Source organism: Carassius carassius, chromosome 41, assembly GCF_963082965.1.
Source record: "Carassius carassius chromosome 41, fCarCar2.1, whole genome shotgun sequence".
NCBI classification, from domain to species: Eukaryota; Metazoa; Chordata; class Actinopteri; order Cypriniformes; family Cyprinidae; genus Carassius; species Carassius carassius.
The window spans coordinates 11,902,071-11,922,487 of record NC_081795.1 but is presented as its reverse complement, the minus strand read 5'-3'; the positions used below and the strand labels follow the sequence as shown (position 1 = coordinate 11,922,487).

General features: G+C 36.6%; 2 protein-coding genes across 3 annotated transcripts in view; both read right to left on the bottom strand.

Moving 5' to 3' along the window:
• LOC132122734 (ubiquitin carboxyl-terminal hydrolase 32-like) overlaps positions 1-7,274 on the bottom strand; it is a 49,408-nt gene extending 42,134 nt beyond the window's left edge. For both annotated transcript variants that reach the window (XM_059533093.1, XM_059533095.1), the window contains exon 1: positions 7,040-7,274. In XM_059533093.1, the coding sequence (XP_059389076.1) occupies positions 7,040-7,097 (58 nt within the window). In that variant the 5' untranslated portion in view covers positions 7,098-7,274. The remainder of the gene's footprint in view (positions 1-7,039) is intronic.
• A 3,634-nt stretch (positions 7,275-10,908) lies between these two features.
• LOC132122733 (amyloid protein-binding protein 2-like) lies at positions 10,909-19,233 on the bottom strand. The gene is made up of 13 exons (XM_059533092.1): positions 18,856-19,233; positions 17,313-17,401; positions 16,236-16,387; positions 16,031-16,154; positions 15,752-15,920; positions 15,585-15,674; positions 15,420-15,487; positions 15,221-15,326; positions 14,985-15,109; positions 14,110-14,195; positions 13,711-13,901; positions 13,360-13,525; positions 10,909-12,469 (listed from the first exon to the last, which is right to left on the bottom strand). The coding sequence occupies exons 1-13, from the start codon at positions 18,991-18,993 to the stop codon at positions 12,207-12,209; spliced, it is 1,767 nt and encodes a 588-aa protein (XP_059389075.1). The 5' UTR covers positions 18,994-19,233; the 3' UTR covers positions 10,909-12,206.
• Between the last annotated feature and the right edge of the window lie 1,184 nt (positions 19,234-20,417).

Below are 20,417 nucleotides of genomic sequence, written 5' to 3'. Positions count from 1 at the left end.
TAAAATAAATAAAAAATGCATCAAATCACAATTATAACCAGTAGACAGTAGCAGAGGAGCACTTATTGGCTTATAAAATCACTATTATTAAATATCAAATAATCAGGAAATCAGATTTTGACAGAATTTTACACTTTTTTTGTGTAAGTAAGAAAAGCCACAACGTTTTCTTCAATTTGCTACTAAATCACACAATTACTGAAGTTGGTCAGTTCCATATGTTAGAAAAATAATGGTACATTTAATAAGAGTGGAATATATATATTTTCTGTATTAAAAAGTACATTTTGCACCTATTACTGTTGTTAATAAAAGGAAATTTTGCATGCATCTTAACTCAAGCTTAGGGCTTTACTGTCAAATCTGTATGAACAGTAAACAAAAGAAAAATAAACAAGAAATGAACATGAAATATTATTAGTAACTGCACTTGTTAATGCAAAACAATAGTAATTTTAAATGAACTAAATGATCTTTATTTTGAATACCCCCACACATCAACCCACCAGTGCTACTAAATCTGCTCCTGGTGCACCATCTGTAGAACTCTCAAATGTTAGTCTGGAGCTCTGATGAGGGTAAGTAAATGATGACACTTATTTTGGGGTGAACCATCCCTTTAAGAGTGCTTGGATTTATCCGGCGCACATTCACAACAAAAGAAAGCAATAAATGCCACTCCAGTGTAATAAAAAACAGTTGTTAACACATCACTGAAGTAAAGTGACAGTGACCCCCAAAAAAGCCCCCTTTGTTCAGAGCAGAGCCATCTGAGGACTGATGTGCACCGAGTTGTCGTCACATTTACATTTAGCAGACTCTTTTATCCAAAACTACTTACAAAATGAGGACAATGGAAGCAATCAAAATCAACAAAACAGCAATGATATACAAGTGCTATAACAAGTCTCAGTTAGCTCAATGCAGTACACGTAGCAAGGTTTTTTTTTTTTTAAATCATATAATAAATAAAAAGAAAAGAAAGCAAAAAGAATAGAGCAAGCTAGTGTTAGAAGCCTTTTTTTGCTTTTGTTAATTCCATAATAAAAAAAACAAAAACAAATAGATAGATAGAATACAAAAAGATTACAGAAGCTCATGTTTCATTCGAGGCTGTTTTATTTTTATTTTTTTTTCAAAATAAACATGTTCTTAACTTTAATATAATTATGAATAATTATTTACATTTTACAATTATAAATCTTAAACACACAAATCTTGCAATATTTCAAAACAGATGTCACTGAAAGCAATGATAACTTGCGGTTCACTGAGTCAAATGTTGATTCAACATCCGCATGTGACTGATTCAGTGAGTTCATTAAGTGACACATTTGTTAAACTGATTCAAACCCATAACTCATCAGAATCAAAATCAGACTACACTGGTTGCACTATATGTTTTGATTCATAAGAAAAGAGCTAGTTAATGAGAGTTGCTGTCATTTACACCATCAAGGCAGGATGAAAGTTGGGGGCTTTTTGATGATGGCAATGAAGTTCAGCCTGTTTAATTTTGTTTGGTTGATCAGTGCTGGGCATGTCATTGTGATGTGACTTCAATGATACCGAAAATTATTACAACTGGAGACAGAATCTTATCATCTTGTGTTTCAGAAAAAAAGTGAAAATTTCTGTCATTAAAAAGCTGCATGAAGCCCGTGAGCTCTATCAAGGATTCTGGAGAGAATCCTTGATGATGGTGAATCACATTCATACACACAATGCTTGGCTTCTGAAAGAAAGTTAAAAAGAGAATTTCCATCAGATAGAATTGTCTGCTTAAGGATGTTGAGGACACTTTTTTGTAGCATAAAATCAAAGACAAATAATGAGGATAATAACAAATCACAGAAAGCTTCACCACATTTTATCTTTTTTTTTTTCAAAGCACCAAACTTAAACTGGTTCTTCCAATAAGTCAATGGAAAGAAGCACTGTTTACATTCTTTAAAGGGAGTTGACATCCAATACTATTTGAAAGTTGACATGTCCTGTGTTGTGACATGCCTTACAAGGCAGGATCATTTAAAATGTGAAGGTGAAATAAAAGTTGATTAACACTGAAATTTAAATATATGTAAATTTAAAAGACATCAATGAAGGAACACCCCCCCCCCCCCCCCCCCCCAAATATTAGCAGATCAGTCTTGCCAGTATATCACTCCACCCAGGGACGACAGACAGTGGGTAATAGTGGAACAGAGTAACAGGGGCCCATGGCGAGGGGGTGTAATTTTGAGGGAGCCCCATAGTAAATTCAGTGTACAGGGCCCAGAATTCCTAGCATAGGCCCTGACTCCACCACTAAGCAGAGATTGTCATATCACAGTCTTCATAAAACCAGGATGAAATGGGTATTTGTGCTGCGAAGATATGATGACAGGAAACAGACTGCACGTTCTTTCACATGACAAAGGGTGAACCATAAAATACTGCCTGGGAAAACAGTTCAAAGCTCTGAGGGTCATAAAAATTCCTCAAGACCAAAGGAAATTTTCTAATGGAGAAGGAGTGACATTCATTCTACCAGGTCACCATCTATAGAGAAAGACACTTGGTCTTTGTGGTTGGTCACTGAGTTATCTATCTCTTCACGTGATAAAGAATGTACAGACATGGCAGTGGAATAGACCTTTGCATCTGAGATCTTTCAAAGTCAACAGGTCAGCAGATGCACATAATATATATAACATATCTATGGAGGCTCTCAAAAATCATTTTAATAGACCTGGAGGGCATGTGATTATTCTGTATTATATTCTGTAGGAGAAAAGCCTCAGATGAGGTGAACAACATTCCAAATTCATAACCACAATCATGGCATGGGATAATCCACTGAAAAGGTGATGACATTGTCAATGCTTAATGCTGCAGACATTTTCAGTACACTGTTGTGGTCATTATGAGACAGTTAAGCCGATTATTTAAGCAATTCTCAATTTACTCTCTAAAGGTGGTAAAGTAATATCTAAAAACCATTTTCCTTTGGGATACAAAAGTGCAGCTAATTAAAACATGCACGAAGGAGAACTAAACTTCTAGAACAATTATTGTAATTTATATACAGTATAAACCATAAAATTATACAAAATAAAAAACTTTCCTACAATGGATAGTTAATGTTTTCCTATATACAGTACAGACCAAAAGTTTGGACAAACCTTCTCATTCAAAGAGTTTTCTTTATTTTCATGACTACAGGTATGTCACACTGAAGGCATCAAGGGCTATTTGACCAAGAAGGAGAGAGATGGGGTGCTGTGCCAGATGACCTGGCCTCCACAGTCACCGGACCTGAACCCAATCGAGATGGTTTAGGGGTGAGCTGGACCACAGACAGAAGGCAAAAGGGCCAAGAAGTGCTAAGCATCTCTCGGGGAACTCCTTCAAGACTGTTGGAAGACCATTTCAGGTGACTACCTCTTGAAGCTCATCAAGAGAATGCAGTAATCAAAGCAAAAGGTGGCTACTTTGAAGAACCTAGAATATGACATATTTTCAGTTGTTTCACACTTTTTTGTTATGTATATAATTCCATATATAATTCCACATGTGTTAATTCATAGTTTTGATGCCTTCAGTGTGAATCTACAATTTTCATAGTCATGAAAATAAAGAAAACTCTTTGAATGAGAAGGTGTCCAAACTTTTGGTCTGTACTGTATATGAGCAACAGTACTTAGAGTGAGGCAAAGTAACCCATATTATCGGATTCCCCAATAACACTGTCTACCTTTACTATATACTTGACTGAATTAGTATTTATTAAACTCTTCTCCATAATAATATCCAAAAAGAAGAGAAAAACAATCTAGCATGAAGGAACACATTCAGTGACGTTCATGTTAAAGTGATGAAAAAGAAATAAGGAAAATGCAATTATCGTCTCGCTGTAGAGAGTTCAGTGAGTGACAGATCTACTCTTTGAAATAGCACAGCAACAGTCTGCTAAAGCATTCACAGCCTCTTTGATTTTCCCTTTTATCGTCCAGTCACAGCGCTCCCCCTCAGAGGAGAGACGGCTAGATCCATAGTGCTCTGAATTACTGATTGAAGCCTGCAGGATACACTGTATCGTACAGTAAAACTAATTTCAGTGCGCTACTACCCAGAAACATGACATACTTTGAGTTCCCAGTAAGCTGCTCTACTGTAGGTCTGTAGGAGGTGGAACCTTACATTCGAGACAGAAGACTCCAAGGACAGTCTGAGTGCAAATGAGACGCCTGAACCTTATAGGTAAGCAGAATAAATAAACATGAATTCCTGAAGACAAGACTTAATTATCTCGATGGTCTGGAATCTCAGAGGAGCCTCTCTCAGTTAAGCTGACGGGGGAATACCTGGGCTTACCGTACACTATTAGACATGTCTGTAATTTCTACAGTTATGTACTGTATATCACCCAGTATAATACCAAACCCCCTTACGAAAGAAGAAAGCCATAGTGTTTACAACTGTGTTGACGAGCGCTTATCAGGATCAGGATCTAAACACTGGATGTTCCAAAAGTATGTGAAATATTTGGAGTATGCGGCACAGAATCTTTAAAATATGTCAGAGAGTTACAAAAATAAAGAATTTTATATTTTGTAACTATTGTGTCTGGTTTATGCCAGTAGTACATACAGTATGTAGGATAAAAATAAAATGAATTCTATATAAAATCAAATGAAATATATATTAAAATAAATGAATTACAATAGTATATTGATGAATTGGATTTTTTATAGTTTGCTCCTCTAAATTAAATACAGTTTGCTACTGTTAATCTTATTTTTAAATCTTAATTAAAAACCCTTTGAAATTTCTAACAGTGTACAACTGCGAGCTACAGATGTCAGAGTTGAGACACTAGAAGCTCCTTTGTAATACAGAAAAGTATTGAATGTTCAATCTTGGAGGAAAGCCACTGAAAGCTTTTGAGGATGAGCACTGGACTAAAACCCTCATATTACATTCATAAGAACCTGAGTACATTATGGATGTTTCCAAACCTTTTCAAGAATGACAGGAGTACTACTAACAAATTAAGACAACAGGTCTTCTTAGTTTTCAGTGTTTTGACCATGTTTTAAATTCAGGTTTATATGATTTTTTGAAAAAGATCAAATTCGGCTGGGTAGACACCAAAGTGTTATTTTTTTTAAATTGAGATAATGATTTTTGATAGCTGTGGAAGCAACAGTCTGAATGGGTTGAAAAATACAGAACAAATATAAACTAGTGTAATGTTAAATATAATATAAACAAATCAGATGTTGCACCATATATCATAATCTTCCAGGAAAAGGGTTTATGAATTTACAGCTGCCAGATAAAGGTTATAAAATTTACAGCTACAGATTACAGACATCAATGCAATGTTACAACAATATTTAATGAAAAATTATATTTAGGGACAGGTCATAATAGTCAACATATCCTACTATTATTGAAATCAACTAATTTTTCTAGACTTTTTTCTTGTTTTGTTCAGATATTTTAGTATATCCACTATAATAAAAATGAATAAATTCTTCACAAGATGAAGAAATTCGCCTGTAGCTGTAATAGGTTTGGCCAGAATGTAAATCCTGGTCGGTGGTTTCCTGGTAAGAGAAATATAGATGCAAATAATGCTGCATATGCAAAGCAACAGCTAAATTCTGCTTATTCATCAAGGTGTAGAAAGATAAGCAGTGCTGACGCACTTGATCTCAGGTGCCAGTGTCTGCTCTAAACAGCAAAATCACTAGACACATATACAGCAGCATCAAGGCCTGTCAGCTTCAGACTACACTGAGATCCAGGAGTGAATGACCAGTGCTCTCTTCCACCCTCAATAACACGACTGTGGTGAGACCCTTGAGCAAGGCACCGAGTCCCCAACTGCTCCCTGCACATTTATAATTCTGTCTGTTTATATTTTCTCTATATTTCTATTACCATATCGCTGTCTTTTATTTATTATTTGTCTACTCTCTTAATTATTACAGTTATATTTCATTTTATTACCTTAAATGATATGTATGTCTGCACTATAAGCTCCTGTTACCAAGACGAATGGCAATAAAGCTCTTTCTGATTATTCTGTAAAACATAAATGAAGATATTTTAAAGAATGCTGACAATTTTGGTACCCACTGACTAGACACTGCTCAAAATATCTTATTTTATGTTCCACAGAAGAAAGCCAAGCATGTTTGGAAAAAAAATAAGTGTAAGTAAAAGAAGGCAGGATTTACATTTTTGGGTGAACTGTCCCTTTAAATATGTGTTTACGTCCTCAGTTACAGACACACTTCACATCTGATAGGAGCTGTCATTAACATGTCAATAGGCCTTTATTAAAAACACGTATCTCAAGTCTTAAATGATTCTTCAATGACTTAATCATTCTTGAAGAATATCCACTTCCCTCTGAAAGTGAAAAAGTACCCTTAAATAACATCAACCGTCATAATAATAACCGAAGGTAAAGGGGTGGTCAGTAGCAAGTGCAAAAATAAGATTTCAGACTGTCAGGACAAGCACTTCCACTCTTTCCTTAGGAATCGAGAGCTGATGAAGTACGATAGGGTACATGATAAACACCACGGGGGTGCTGAGAAATGTTGACAGATTAGTGAAATCCTGTTCGCTCCTGCACCACCCCGAATATCTACACTTCAGGACTGATGTTAGTTAGACACTGGCTGTGTCAAAACCAAGTGTGAGGTGCACTCTCAGACGACTTTGGTCATCTCGATTGCTTGTGAACGCAAATAGGATGCCGATAAATCTACAGCTCACTAGGTTTAGAGACTGAACCACCGACAACAACATAACACAAAGACAAGTCAAAACAGCCACACCTCTATCCCCCAAGCCCCTTTACACCCTCTACTTCACATAACAGCTCTGCGAAATGACAGGCTGAGACTTGTTAGCTCGCAGACAGAGTTAATACGAGGGCTTAACTAGCTGGCTAACGCTGCTAACGCTGCTAACGCTAGCTTAGCGCTGCCGCGTAACTGACTGACCGCCGTTAATAGTTGAAGCTCAAACCTCTCACCTCTTTTAACGGCCTCGTCATACGAAAGGAAGCCTATCCGTGACTCCTTGGCGCCCATGGTGCCCTCATGTCATGGCAATGGCAGAAATGTGCAGAGCGTGACCGGTGCCTGTTGCCTTGTTTTTCGTTGGTTTGTTTTTGTTTTGTTTTTCTCGGTATGGTGTTCCTATCAAGTCAAGTCAAGCGGTAGAGTTTTGCGTTATCAACGAATGACGCGTCTAAACGCCGACGCCTCCATACTTGATCACGTGAGTTTTGTCCAATCAGAATACAGGGGGTGTATGGGCTGTCATAGACATGTCTATGTGGGCTGTGACATGAGCGTCAGTTTCGCGTAAAACGCAGCGCCGTCACCGACGAGTTTTCATCCAGAGCTTGGCTGTGGTCGTGCCGTCGACTTTAATTTCCGTGGTTGCTGTTAGAATTTTTTTATATATATATTAGCGTAGTGTGAGGAGGCAGTTTAATCAATTTGCACCGTGTTGCATCAGGGCAACAACGCAATTTCTTTACTTTGCAAACACACTATATATAATATGGGGATAAAATGGTTAATAATGAAATAATTAATTTCATAAACAAATAAACAGCTTTTCCCGGTGGACACTAATAGCTTTTTATGACATGGTGCACTGTGTGGAGGCAATACATGATTTTGATTTTGATTGTTAAAGGATTTTTGCTTATTAATTTGATCACCCAGGAAAAATATCATTCAAATGTGCTGTTCAGTAGTTAAACATTTTGAGTCATGTAAATTATAAAGTTTTAAAAATTGCTTGAATGTATTTGTTACTTTTTTGCAGTAAAATCAAAAAAAGATCGTAACGTTATTTAAGTATTATTTACTATTCCTGTAATATTCATTTTTACTATAATATGGTATTTATTAATGCTGTTGAATAAATTTTTGTATTTTCCGTTTTCATTATAATGTACGGTATGTGCTTATGTCAGTTGTTAGTTTTTATTATATATATTTATTTATTTATAATTATTTCATTAATTATTTTTAGTCGTTTTAGTACTTCAGCTAATTTTGTTTCAGTTAGTTTCCAAGGTAACATTTCTTATCTTATCTTATATATATATATATATATATATATATATATATATATATATATATATATATATATATATTCACCTTTATTTTAATTATTTAAAAGGTATAGGTATCAATTACAACACTGGTGTGTCTCTTATTTTTAAGGAATGTATGATAATGTATCTACACAAAATCAGTTCTGATATGTGATTAATGCAGATTTACCCTTCTGTACACGTACGTAGCCTGTTTGATGCCAACCTTTCATTAATCTTAATTAAGCCTCTCCGATTAATACAACCTTTCAGACTCTTATCTTTTAGCGCCCTCCTATGGCATCTAGTGTCTATTCCAACACGAATGACGCTTATAAAACTTGTCTTAAAGCCTGAAGAGAGTCCTGTTTATCTTCCCTCTCTTAAATGTCACTCATAGAGAAGAGTTGGACTCTTTCACAGTGATATAAATGTTTATGATCATAATGACATTTTGTTTTGGTGATATTGTGCATCCGAAGGCATAAATAAGATTGCGTGTTTGCATGAACTGATAAAATGTACCTTGAATGCAATGTATTCGGCTGGCAAATGCATAAATAATAAATACAAGGTTTTTAAGTTATGAACAATAGCATTTCTTTGAAATACAATTCTTTTTTAAGATTATAAATGTCTTTACTGTGACTTTTGATCAAATTAATGCATCCTTCCTGAATAAAAGTATTACTTAAAAAATTTAATAGTATTGTATAATTGATTATATTAATAATAGTTCTCATAAAAACTTGAAGTAGCCATGTTCAAAGACAGATACAGTAAATCTCTTCCAGACGTTCATGTGCTGAGTACAGTCTTTTATTCAAAAAAAAATTTCAGCCACCAATCTACCCAAAATAGTTTTTTTATTTTATGATCCCGTCACATTAATTCAAGTCATGGACTCTAAACATATCACAACGACTTCAGGAACAGGTGGAGAATAATCATGTAAAGGCAAAAAATAAAGTAACTTTAATACCTCAGAAGCAATATTGCTCATTGTAGTCTATTGGACAGCTCTCTCTCTATATATATTGTGTGTGTGTGTGTTAGAAGTAGTTACAGATTTTCACAATGCTGGATACAAATGAGTTTAATAATGATTTGGTGGTTACAGATGTACAATGTACAGCAGACTCTACTGAGGGTAAGTTAAACGAAGCCAATGACTGAAGAGTATCCAAGCAGAGGCTCACTGTGGCACAGGTTACTGACACTTCCAGGGTAACAGTCAGTATCAATGTTAAACAAAACAATTCTCCTCTTCTTTGTCATTGGATTTGGTCAAAAACTCTTCTAAAGTGTCTCCAATGAATATAGACAATAATAGAAAATCACCAGAGATCACGGCCACTTATAGGTTGTTACGTCAAGGATCGCCATCATCCATCTGAAACAGCACTTTGACTAAATCACACTCTTCATGTGGCAGCATGTCTGAGGACTTCATAAAGATAATTAGCATCTAAAAGGCCCCACTGTATCGGTTATCAACCTTTAATTACATTCTCCAACTCTCTGAGGGCAGATTTTGAAGAAAAGTTGTAGTGACAGGATTGCTTTTAATGTCAGAGGATGCAGTTTAGTAATTTCTGTGATCAGTTTAATACTTCAGAGTCGCGAAGTTCATTCTTTTTTCTCTTATTTCATGGGATATTTATTAACTGCTCAGTTTAAGATTGTTTCTTCTGTCACTATGGAGCTCACTGGGACAACAACCACTTGTAGCTATGCATCTACATCTATATACATTTACTTAAACATGCAATCAAAGAGAACGTTTGACCCAGAAGCACCTTAGATTTTTGGGGAACTGTGGCCTATTCAGATCGGGAAGCAGATTGGATTTAATCAACATTGATCAACCATCTTTCCAACCAGGATATACCACTTGAGGTTGACAAATAAGCCCTTAAATCATCATTCAGAAGGAAGCAATCAGAGCTACGTTATAAATTCATTAAGCATCCACCAAGCTTGTTTCCCATGTGCATTATTTTTTACATTTGATGTTCAAATTCCTAAACTCATCATCTGATACGAGAACTCCACTAATTCAGTCCATTTACAGCACATAGTCAATGGAAATGCACTTAAAAATGGAGCAAGATCACAGTTTATTTGTTACAAGATTCCTTCTCTCTAACCAAAGCATATTCCTTCACTTGATGCCTCAAATACAGCATTAAAGGAAAAGTCCACCTGAAAATCAATATTCTATCATCATTTACTCACACTCACGTTTTTCCAAAATTGAATGACTCTTTCTTCTGTGAAACATGAAAGCAAAGACTTTGAAGAAGATATTTTCAATTCCCATTGACTCCCATTGTATTTTTTTATCAATGGAAATCAAAACAGTTTGGTTACCAACATTCTTCAAAATATCTTCTTTATGTGCCACAGAAGAAAGAAATGCCTACAGGTTTGGAATGATATGAGGGTGAGCAAATTACAACAGAATTTTCATTTTGGGGTGGACTATCCTTTTAAGACTGCTTCTTCACGATCAAACTTCAAATGTAACAATAAAGGGATTTTTAATGAGTGAAAATGGGCGTAATAACTGTCCTAGTAATCTCTTGCTCGGTTTACAGGACTAAAGGTGTTTGAAAAACTGCAGGTGGAGGTTTCGTTCTACTCAAAGAAAGCCGACAGAGCAGATCCCCGCCAGCGGAGTCCTTTAAGACTAAGGCTGGGACTTCAGCTCGATCTGGGACCCCGGTCTGACAGCTGGGGGCTCAAATGTGGCAAGACACTAAAAGCGCATTCTACATGATATACCCATTTAATCTGAATGGTCCTCATTCAACTTGAAGAGAGGAGTGGAAGTGGAATGAGTCAAGACTGATTGGTTTTGGAGTGGTACAGGTGCGTTCAGCAAATATTGCACAGCTACTACACAAGCATGTGTGGATTCACACCCCTGTGCACTATACCGCAGGTTCCCCAGCAGGGAAGCCTCTTCACAATGACGGGTGCTGCGCTCAGCCCTTTTTTCTGTGTTTCCAGTCAGCTGGCAGTGGGACAGGGGTGTTAATCTACGCCACCCGTGGCCAAGCTCTGAAAGGAAAACAACAATGGGAAACCTGGTCCTGTATCACCACTACAGCTTATATAGTGTGTGTGTGTGCATGAATAAGGCTCCGCTATGACAGAAAGCCAACTTTTATGAACTCATCCTCCAATTCTGTTTAGCTCATATTATGTCAATTAGCTGTGGTCGCACATGTATTATTATTATTATTATTATGAACAGAAGTCATTTTGGCTCATCCGTTTGCAACGTTACACTTACAAGTTGTAGCATACCTTGCATATAAATTATTGGCAGTTTAAAATAAGCTAGGTCAGTACTAAGGGAATACAAAACCAGAAAAGAACTTAAAACACGGTATCTAGAGGAATCATAAACCCACTGGTCTGTTATTTCCACACGCGACATTAATTATTAATAAAAAAAGAAGCAAAAATAAACATAATGGTCCATAATGTAACATGGCTGGTCTTATTTTCCATAGAGGACACAGGTAATCGTCAAATGCAAAGCTTTGCATTACATGAAGTCAAGCTCTAATCCTCATGTTAATGGGGATACGGACGTCTATGGATATTCCTTCACTCATCGAATCTTGTTCTGTGGGAGCTGCGTTGAGCAGTTTCCTCCACAAATAGAGAATGTGGTGTTAAAGTATTCCTGTAGTGTGGAGCAAATATCCTTCAAATACAAATTAAAATAAAAGAATAGAAGGTGTGGAAGTTTTCCGTCTTTGTCGGACTGCTCTGTTTTTTATTCAACTCCTCTTGAAGTCACAGAAATGGTCGGGTTTTCTGAAGGAGAGTGAACAAATTCAATAAATGGTGGCTTATCCATCATGAGTTTTAGCATGGTCGCACGGATGTCATTGTTTTCCTCCCATTTTTAGGAAGTGGACTTGGGGAGTTGCTGGTTCAAGTGAACTGACAGTCCTTGAGGAGCTCACACTCACTCCCCGCCTGTCTTTACTTAAATGAATAAATGGATGTGAGGGTGTGAAATGGGGGTGCGTGTGCACATCTATAAGTCTGGTGGGCTTCCCGACTGTTAGCCCAAGCAGGGACGCCCGGCTCCGTGGCTCTGGGAAAGCAGGAAAGACTGCACCACCTGCTCTGTGGCCTGGGGGCTTGTGTTGACGTCCTCCAACGCATCGGCTACTGCAAACTGCCTGTCCCTTAAACGGTTCCAGTTGGACAGAATATTGTGGTACTCAAAGACCTTCTCGTAGTTTCCAACTGAGTTGTAGAGTTTTATCAGACCTCTGTAGTCATATTCCAGTCCACTGTACCCCTCCCCGAACAGTTTCTTGCCTGAAGGAAACAACAGACATATGATGTGTGTTAGGGTATTTAGCAGTCAGTAAAAATGTATTACCGTTTACACAAAAATATTAAGCAGAACAACTGTTTTCACCACTGATATTAATTAGAGATTTTTTCCTGAGCACAAAATCAAAATATTGGAAAGATTTCTGAAGGATCGTGTGACACTGAAGACTGGACTGGAAATTTAGCTTTGCCATCACAGGAAAAAAAATTACATTTTAAAATATATTAACATAGAAAAAAGTTATTTTAAATTTTTTATAATATATCTCAATATTACTGTTTTTACTGTATCTTTGAATAAATAAATGCAGCCTTTGTAAGCATAAAAGAATTTTAACAGTGCCATTAATTACCCACAATTAGGGATGCAAGATTTTGAAACTGTGGATAAATAATTATTTTTCATTAATGATAAATTCACAAGTTCTAAACAAGACTAAAAATAAAACACTAAAAACTAAAATGATTCTTTTAAAATGTTACAAGTGAATTGAGGCATTAAAACAATGTTCAAAATAAAAAAATGGATATTCATGTTTTTTTTTTCAGATTTACTTTTAATAATAAACAGCATTTCAATAAATAAAAAATTAAAACCAAGAATTTAAAAATGTAAAAAAATAAACGGTTAATCTTAAAAATAAAAATAAATAAATAAATATTTAAGCATGATGACAGCAAAGGTAAATGAAATGTAAAAACAATTTAAATGAGCATTATTTTAATTTAATATTCAATTTTGTCCAACATGTATATCCAATATTAACTTAAAATAAAAAAAATTTAAAAGACAGAAAAAAAGGACAATAACTAATGGTACTGATATCATGTACTCCCACCCAAAATGCATTAGCAACAAAAGTAACCCTCACCAATAGCGATGGATCGCAAGTACAGATGCTCTGCATCATCGTACTGATTCATATCGTAGTTGTAGAGTGAGGCCAAGTGTCCCACTGACAGAGCCACCTCATAGTCCTCCTGTCCTAACAGCTGCTCCTTGATCTGAATGGCCTTGATGTGCATCTCCTCTGCCTCCTGCGTTACAAATCACACAATGGAAAGGTCGGTCAGCCCAACAGCAAACTCAAAAGCACTGTTGAGTTTAGATTACACAAGAGAAAAAATAAAAACACACAGCTTGCACAAAGATCCACTTGATGATTTACTTGTCTTATAACACCTGTACATTCTCACAGGTTTAAATAAGAATTAATAAGCACCTTGAATTTACGCATGGACTGGTAGAGGCGGCCCAGGTTCCCATAGTGTTTTGCCGTCTGAACGTTGAACTCTCCGAAAGCTTTTTTGGCCAACTGCAGGGAGGAGAGGTGCAGATCATGGGCCTCCTGCAGGAGGCGTTCCTCAGTTTCTTTGTTATGGCAATCAATGGCAATCTCCTCCAGGATTAGGGCTTGTGATGGAAGATCGGATATACAAATTAGCTTGATGTAACATGATAAAAAAAACAAAAAAAAAAACAAAAAAAAAAAACAAACTAAATATAAACAGACCGAGTGATGAGTGAAAAGAACTGTCAATTGCCATCTTAACGTTGTCATTCCAGTAATGCATCTGTGTATAAAGGACGTTATGAAAGCTTTTCGAAGTGCTAGTCTCACCTTTCACCCTCTTGGATGAGGCCAGCAGCAGATGGTCTTCTGGGAGAATGTGAGTTATGATGTCTATGGCACGTTCTGCGTGGAATCTAAAAGCAAAATTCAAAGTAATGAACTGGGGTATGTTATTTAATAAACACTTCCATGGAAAAATTTAATGCAAAAGAACAAAAAACAGTTCTACAAGAACAACATTATTGTGTTAAAGGTTAGGGCAACTACTGTTCTTCTGTTTCATGGACATCTTAACACTCAAGGGATAAATGAAATGGTATAAAAGTTCTAATGGTATTACTTGCAACCGAAATATGGTTTTGTCTTGGAATGAATAAACCAATGTGGCAGCTTGCTCAACTTATTCATATTTTCACGGTGAATGTTTGTCTTCTTTCATAAAAACAACAATGCTATTTTGTTCAGTGCTGCCTAATGAATTCTGTTTTTGCAGTGAGGACTCCCACCCAAGATTACGGGTTATTAAAGGGAGGTTATTTTATTTGACTTTTTTGTATTTTGGCTTACGTTTTATAGCTTAATGTGGTTTATTAAAATGTACATGTCATTACTTAAATGAAAAACACACTTGAATTACTCACTGTCATATGAACAACCAGTCAATAATGATACTGTTGATATCTGTCTGGCACATAAAACAGTTCTAGCTTCATTTCAAAACAGACATGAATGAAAGACTTGTGGTCCAATAAATTAATTAGATGCAAAAAAAGGATTCTTTCAGAATGATTCAAACACATGACAACACTTATACGGTCCATTTACCAACCTGACACAGATGCAATTACTGTTCAAAATGATATTAAATAATGTTTTCTCTGAACATGTTACTAACGCACCCAGGGTGGGATTGAGATACTCACAGTGCGTTGTCGAATTTACCAGAGCTGTACTGATGGACGTAGGACGAATACGCCAGGTCCTCATGTGCAGTTGCAACATGAATATTCTTTCCTCCAAACACTGACTGCCGAATATCTAGTGCAGTCTGAAGGTAAAAACACATCAACAACAAATAAATCACCAGTCTTTGAAAGAATGAGAAAATATTTCATTGATCCTCGCAAAGAACCTAAAGTTTAAGTAATTTTTGGCTAACCTGGTAAATGGCCACTGACTGACAGATATTATCCACATTTAAGAGATAAAATCCATAATCTAGTAGTGTATCTGAGTATTTGGGGTGCTTGTGTCCAAAATGTTCCCTGAAAACAAAATGTGGAAATACATAGGCATTTCATTGGTGCCAAACAGAATAAAATTTCAACACCAGTCACGCTTTAGAAAGAAGTACTTACCGTGCCAAAAAGACTGCGTGTTTTATCAGTTGTTCAGCTTTCCGAAACTCCCGCTTAACAACACAGGCCTGCAGGGATCAATGTGAAGGTTTTTTAGATTCCTAATTTAATGGAAAAGAAGTACACATAGATTTAGGAAAACTCAAAGATCTAACAATCACTGACCTTAGAGGCTTGTCTGAGAACATCCACTACTACTTTCACTGGTAAGCCAACTGTGATCTCCCTCATAGCCTCTATACACCACCTATAAGCCTGCAACACATTAGAAGCACAGCTGTACAGCAGCCATTCTCCAAACTGACTTCTGGGATACTTGCAAAGGGACTAACCTCATCATAGTGGCTTTTGGCAAAGAGTAGGGCACACAGTTCTCCATAAAGGGCAGCCTTATTAGCCTGATGGCCGTGTTTGGCTAGTTTGTCCATGTAAGACTGGGCCAGTTTGAAAGTTTCTTCTCCCAGGTGGTATTTGCAGTTGCCATTACGCACATGAAGTAACCTAGCATACAAAATCCGCAATTACACATTAATAAGATATTAATAACACTTACACAATGTCGATAACGATCATTTCCAGCTAAAAGAGACTCAAGTTAACCATTCAGTCACCTCACACAGCACTCTACTGCACGATACCAGTGAAGAACCTCATCGTGTAATGTGCACAGCTGGAGACAAGACAGGAAGACTTTCTCTGCATCTCCATACCAGCCGGCATCTGATAAAAAGCCACCTGATACACGAGAAAAGCATCATTGCAACAGCTTGTTATTACAAGCTAAAAGAGCAGAAATGTGAGACGCAGAAGTCGTACCTAAAACAAAGCCGAACTGTATAGCTTTCTCTTTCACATGCGCATCTGACTCTGCGATGTATGAACATCGGCGGCTGAAGGAGTTGGCCAGGACTGAAGCGACCTTCACACCGTGGTCCATCAGAGCCTGGAAGCAGTGGTGTAGGAGATGCCTGTGGAAGAAAATATATATCAATGATTATAGAGATTTAAAAAAAATGAATTGCATATTTTTTAGTTGGCATTTTTGGGGTGAAGGTATAAGGATGTTTCTTTAACTTTATGCAAAGACAAACATTATAAAATTAATATTATATAACACTACTAACAGCAATATCACTATGTAATATTACTACTGGTGGACCAAAAGAGTTTTAGCTGATATAATGCCAATATGCTATACACTTTATATATTTACATATATACACTACCAAAAGTTAGCAGTCAGTAAGACTTTAATTTGAGAGAAATTCATACTTTTATTTAACAAGGATGAATTAAATTGATCACAATTGACAGTCAAGTCTTTTACACTGGTAAAGAAGTATTTTTCAAATAAGTATTATTTTATCTAACTTTTTAGTCAGTAAAAGAATATAATAATATAATAAGAAGAAATGTTTCTTAAGTAGCAACTTCTGAATGGTAGCGAACATATGATTTATTGACATAAAATGATATAATATTGCATGTAAAAATGATGAAAGAAAAACATGATTTGACATAATACTCAATTCATAGAAAAACACTGATTTATTCATATTTAAGATATATTAATATTTAACAATTTTAAAAATGTGAACAAGCATGATAGAATTAGTTCTTGATATGGTATCTAATTATGGAGAATGACATTTTTCTTCTGGCTTTTGATTCATGATGAAGTCTATCACTACATAAATTACTCTACAACCAGGTCTTGTGAGGATGCCAATGAAGACTCGCCCCATACATCATGTGAGATTTGAATCATCGGCTCAAAATACACACACACACACACACTCAACCTCAGCGTGGCCATAAATATAGCATTAAGGTATGGCTTTGAGCTATATTATCTTGACAGACAGAGTAAAAGTGAGCTCAGTTGTCAAATACCTTTTGTCAGAGGCCCTGAGGACTTTAGCGAAGACCTCCAGCTCACAGAACTCCCCACCCAGCTGGCAGAGCCGGCCTTGCTGGTAAAGCTGGAACACATGAAAAAATGTGAGATTGCTGACCCTATTGTACATTTGACAACTCAAGCCTTCGCTTGGGGATGCCAAGAGCCAGAAAACCAGGAAAAGTAGCATTAAGAAAACAGACTGTACAATCAAGAAGTGTTTGTGCAAGACCAATATGTGTGCAAATAACATTTTGATATGGCACATCTGGTATCCAACAACAAATAGCCTGATTGTACAAAAAAAGCAACGAAAAATATAATGCAAAGATTAAATCGTTAAATTATATTCACAAAAGAGTAACTTAACCCTTACCGTTATATTTGAATTTAAAAACTATGATCATCCTAATTTAGTGGTTGTCAGCCTTTTTGACTCCAAGGCCCCAAACTGTCCACAACAATAGTCAAAGGACCCATGACTTTTTCAGCTGTTCTGGATTCACTGGGTTAAAGATAAGGAGGACTTTGACAAGTCACCCCTTCAGAATTCCCCAGGGTTGAGAATCACTATTCGAAGTAGAATAGTTTTTAATTTTAAGAAATAGGTGTAAGACAAGATAAGATTTCTACAGTCTCCAAACTACCCAAAGAAAGAACAATTACGTCAATTAACGTTCTTTACTAGTCTTAGTTTCAGTTCAACTTGACTTAAGTCATTTCAACTACACTGACATACTACAGTGAAAGATGTAGTTCCCTCTTTGGTAATACAGAAATGCAAAATATTTACAAAATTCTAATTATTCCTCAATCATGAATCATTTGTGGACAATAAATTCTAATGGCCTTTGTAAAAAAAAGAAAAAAACATCTAATCAATTATTTGCCAACCTAAATATACACAATGGCTAATCTTACTAATCTAACTGCACTAAAGTGGCCTCAAACCACATGAACAATATTTTTAATATTTAGTTAATGTGAACAAAAGGGACTTTATTAAGTGTTAAAATACCATTATTACTGTGTTGTCTTTTATACTGTACAGTGTTCATTAATACTTTTCACAGTACGTTAGTTGGTGACAAACCATTCAAACCACATTTACAGATCAAGTCAGTTGTCTTATCTTATGAAGAAGTTAGAAACACGGTTATGGTTTAAATACTCAAACATCGAGCTCTTCCCCATAAATGAGGTTGACAGGGTAAAAAGGTGAGATGTCAGTTTTATATGGTTAACTAGTCTTGACCCAGAGAGATGCATCTCATTCAGCATCAGATAAGCTACAGGCTAAGATAACTGGAACATAGTGTCCACTTCCACCAGTATTCACACCAACTGCCACGCAGAAAACGAATGGACTCTTAAAACATAAGACTTTAACGGTTAAATCGTCTCGTAGCTCGAGTCTTTCTCCTCACCAGCGCTCCACTGAGAGGTCGCTTCAGTGTATATTAGCCGAGCTGGTAGGAAAATGTGTCAGATGTTTTTGACGTTTGTTCCGCACTGAACCCATTCGTTTTCCCTTCTTACCTTGTAGTACACATCAAACTGTATATTTTCAGGCAGAGAGCGGATGTCCCGTCGCGATCGGCCGTAGTTGTCGACCACGGCTGAGATAGCGGTGTTGTACAGGGTCTCAGGGATCCATTCCAGCTCCACCGCGGCCATATTGTTTTCTTTCACCAAGTCCAACCAGAGCCCCCCCGCCCGCCCCCAACTCCTACTTTCACCTCCTTCGCTACCTGATCGAGGTAAAACTCTTTACTCTGATGCACCTCATAAACCCCTGCAACTGGAAGCGCTTTATGAGATCGAAACGGGCTGTTATGCTGGACAACACAACCCTAAGGTTATGCTCTCATGTTTAAAGCTCATCCCCTATCGAGATGCCCCGCCCACTCTATGACGCTTCAGGCAATGACGTAGGGCTGGAGCCCCGCTAGCTCTCAGCGCATTCGGCTGTAGCTCAAAAAAATCCCACATGAGTAATCAAAAAAATTTAGGCAGTGGCAGAGTAGCACGGTTCCCCAACTGTTTCGTATAATACGGAATCGTCCCGTATTTAAGGAATCAAAGAGGCGTTCCGTATTAAAGCCATAAATTTGACACATTTTTAACATTTTAGCTTATAGCGATCCCTAACCTTGTACCTCATTATTGAAGAACAAATTCAAGTGCAGCACACTCTAACTCTTTAATTGAGAATATGATTTTCATTCATTCACTGGCTACATGGTTGCAATAACATTTAAGTTTACAAAAAAACAAACATCAACAACAACAAAAATTATTGACTGACGTCCAGCTGTTATGCTTTCAAATTTTATGCCATATGTATGGGTGTATTTTAACAGCCACCTAAATTAACCACACTCCTTGTGCGGTCACAATTCTATAGTTGTACAATTTACCCGAAGTGTGTAATGTGTGTGGATTTTTTTGTATGAAATTAAAATTATTCTTAGAATTATTGTGCATAAATAGGTTAAGCAAAACAAATGTGATTATTTCTGAGAATATTTTGAGCATCCCTTATTCTGAATGACAATTGTCCCTTATTTTCCTTTTTAGGAATTTATTATTTCTTCTAGTCTTTATTTTCGGGGAAAATGGACTGAAAATATAACTGCTGTTAGGGTTAGGATTGTTTTTAAATTATTTAAATATTAAATTAAAATCTTGTGGGATACTTAAAGTAGGCCTAAATATTTTACATCGAAAGGTTTTGACCTATGGTTTTGACTGATAAAGCGCACGTCTCCCAGCCGCAGCTGCTGTGACGCAATGACTTTACCGATTATCGATTGGCTCTTTTATTCAGAAGGCGGGGCTTCCTTAGATAGAGCAGCCAGCGTTGCATTTGTCCCACTCCCCATTTAAAACTATAAAGCGACACGTCTTGGGTATTCTGTTGTCTTTGATTATACACAGTTCCCTACAAATCTTTGCTACTATCTAGTATACAATAAGCAAGTTACAAAAATAGTTTTCTGATAAATCGTAGGCATGCTTGTTCAATATGTTTTCGCGGTTGTAGTAAGCATATTGTAGTTCCGAGACACAGGTCAGAAGACAATGTCATAATCAGGGGC

Excerpts from the sequence above, each read along its gene's own strand:
- LOC132122733 (XM_059533092.1), bottom strand. The coding sequence starts at position 18,993 with ATGGCCGCGGTGGAGCTGGAATGGATCCCTGAGACCCTGTACAACACC. Across the intron at positions 15,675-15,751 it reads CCAAAAGCCACTATGATGAG|GCTTATAGGTGGTGTATAGA; the intron begins GTTAGTCCCTTT and ends AATGTGTTGCAG. Across the intron at positions 13,526-13,710 it reads AGTCCATGCGTAAATTCAAG|GAGGCAGAGGAGATGCACAT; the intron begins GTGCTTATTAAT and ends TTTGTAACGCAG.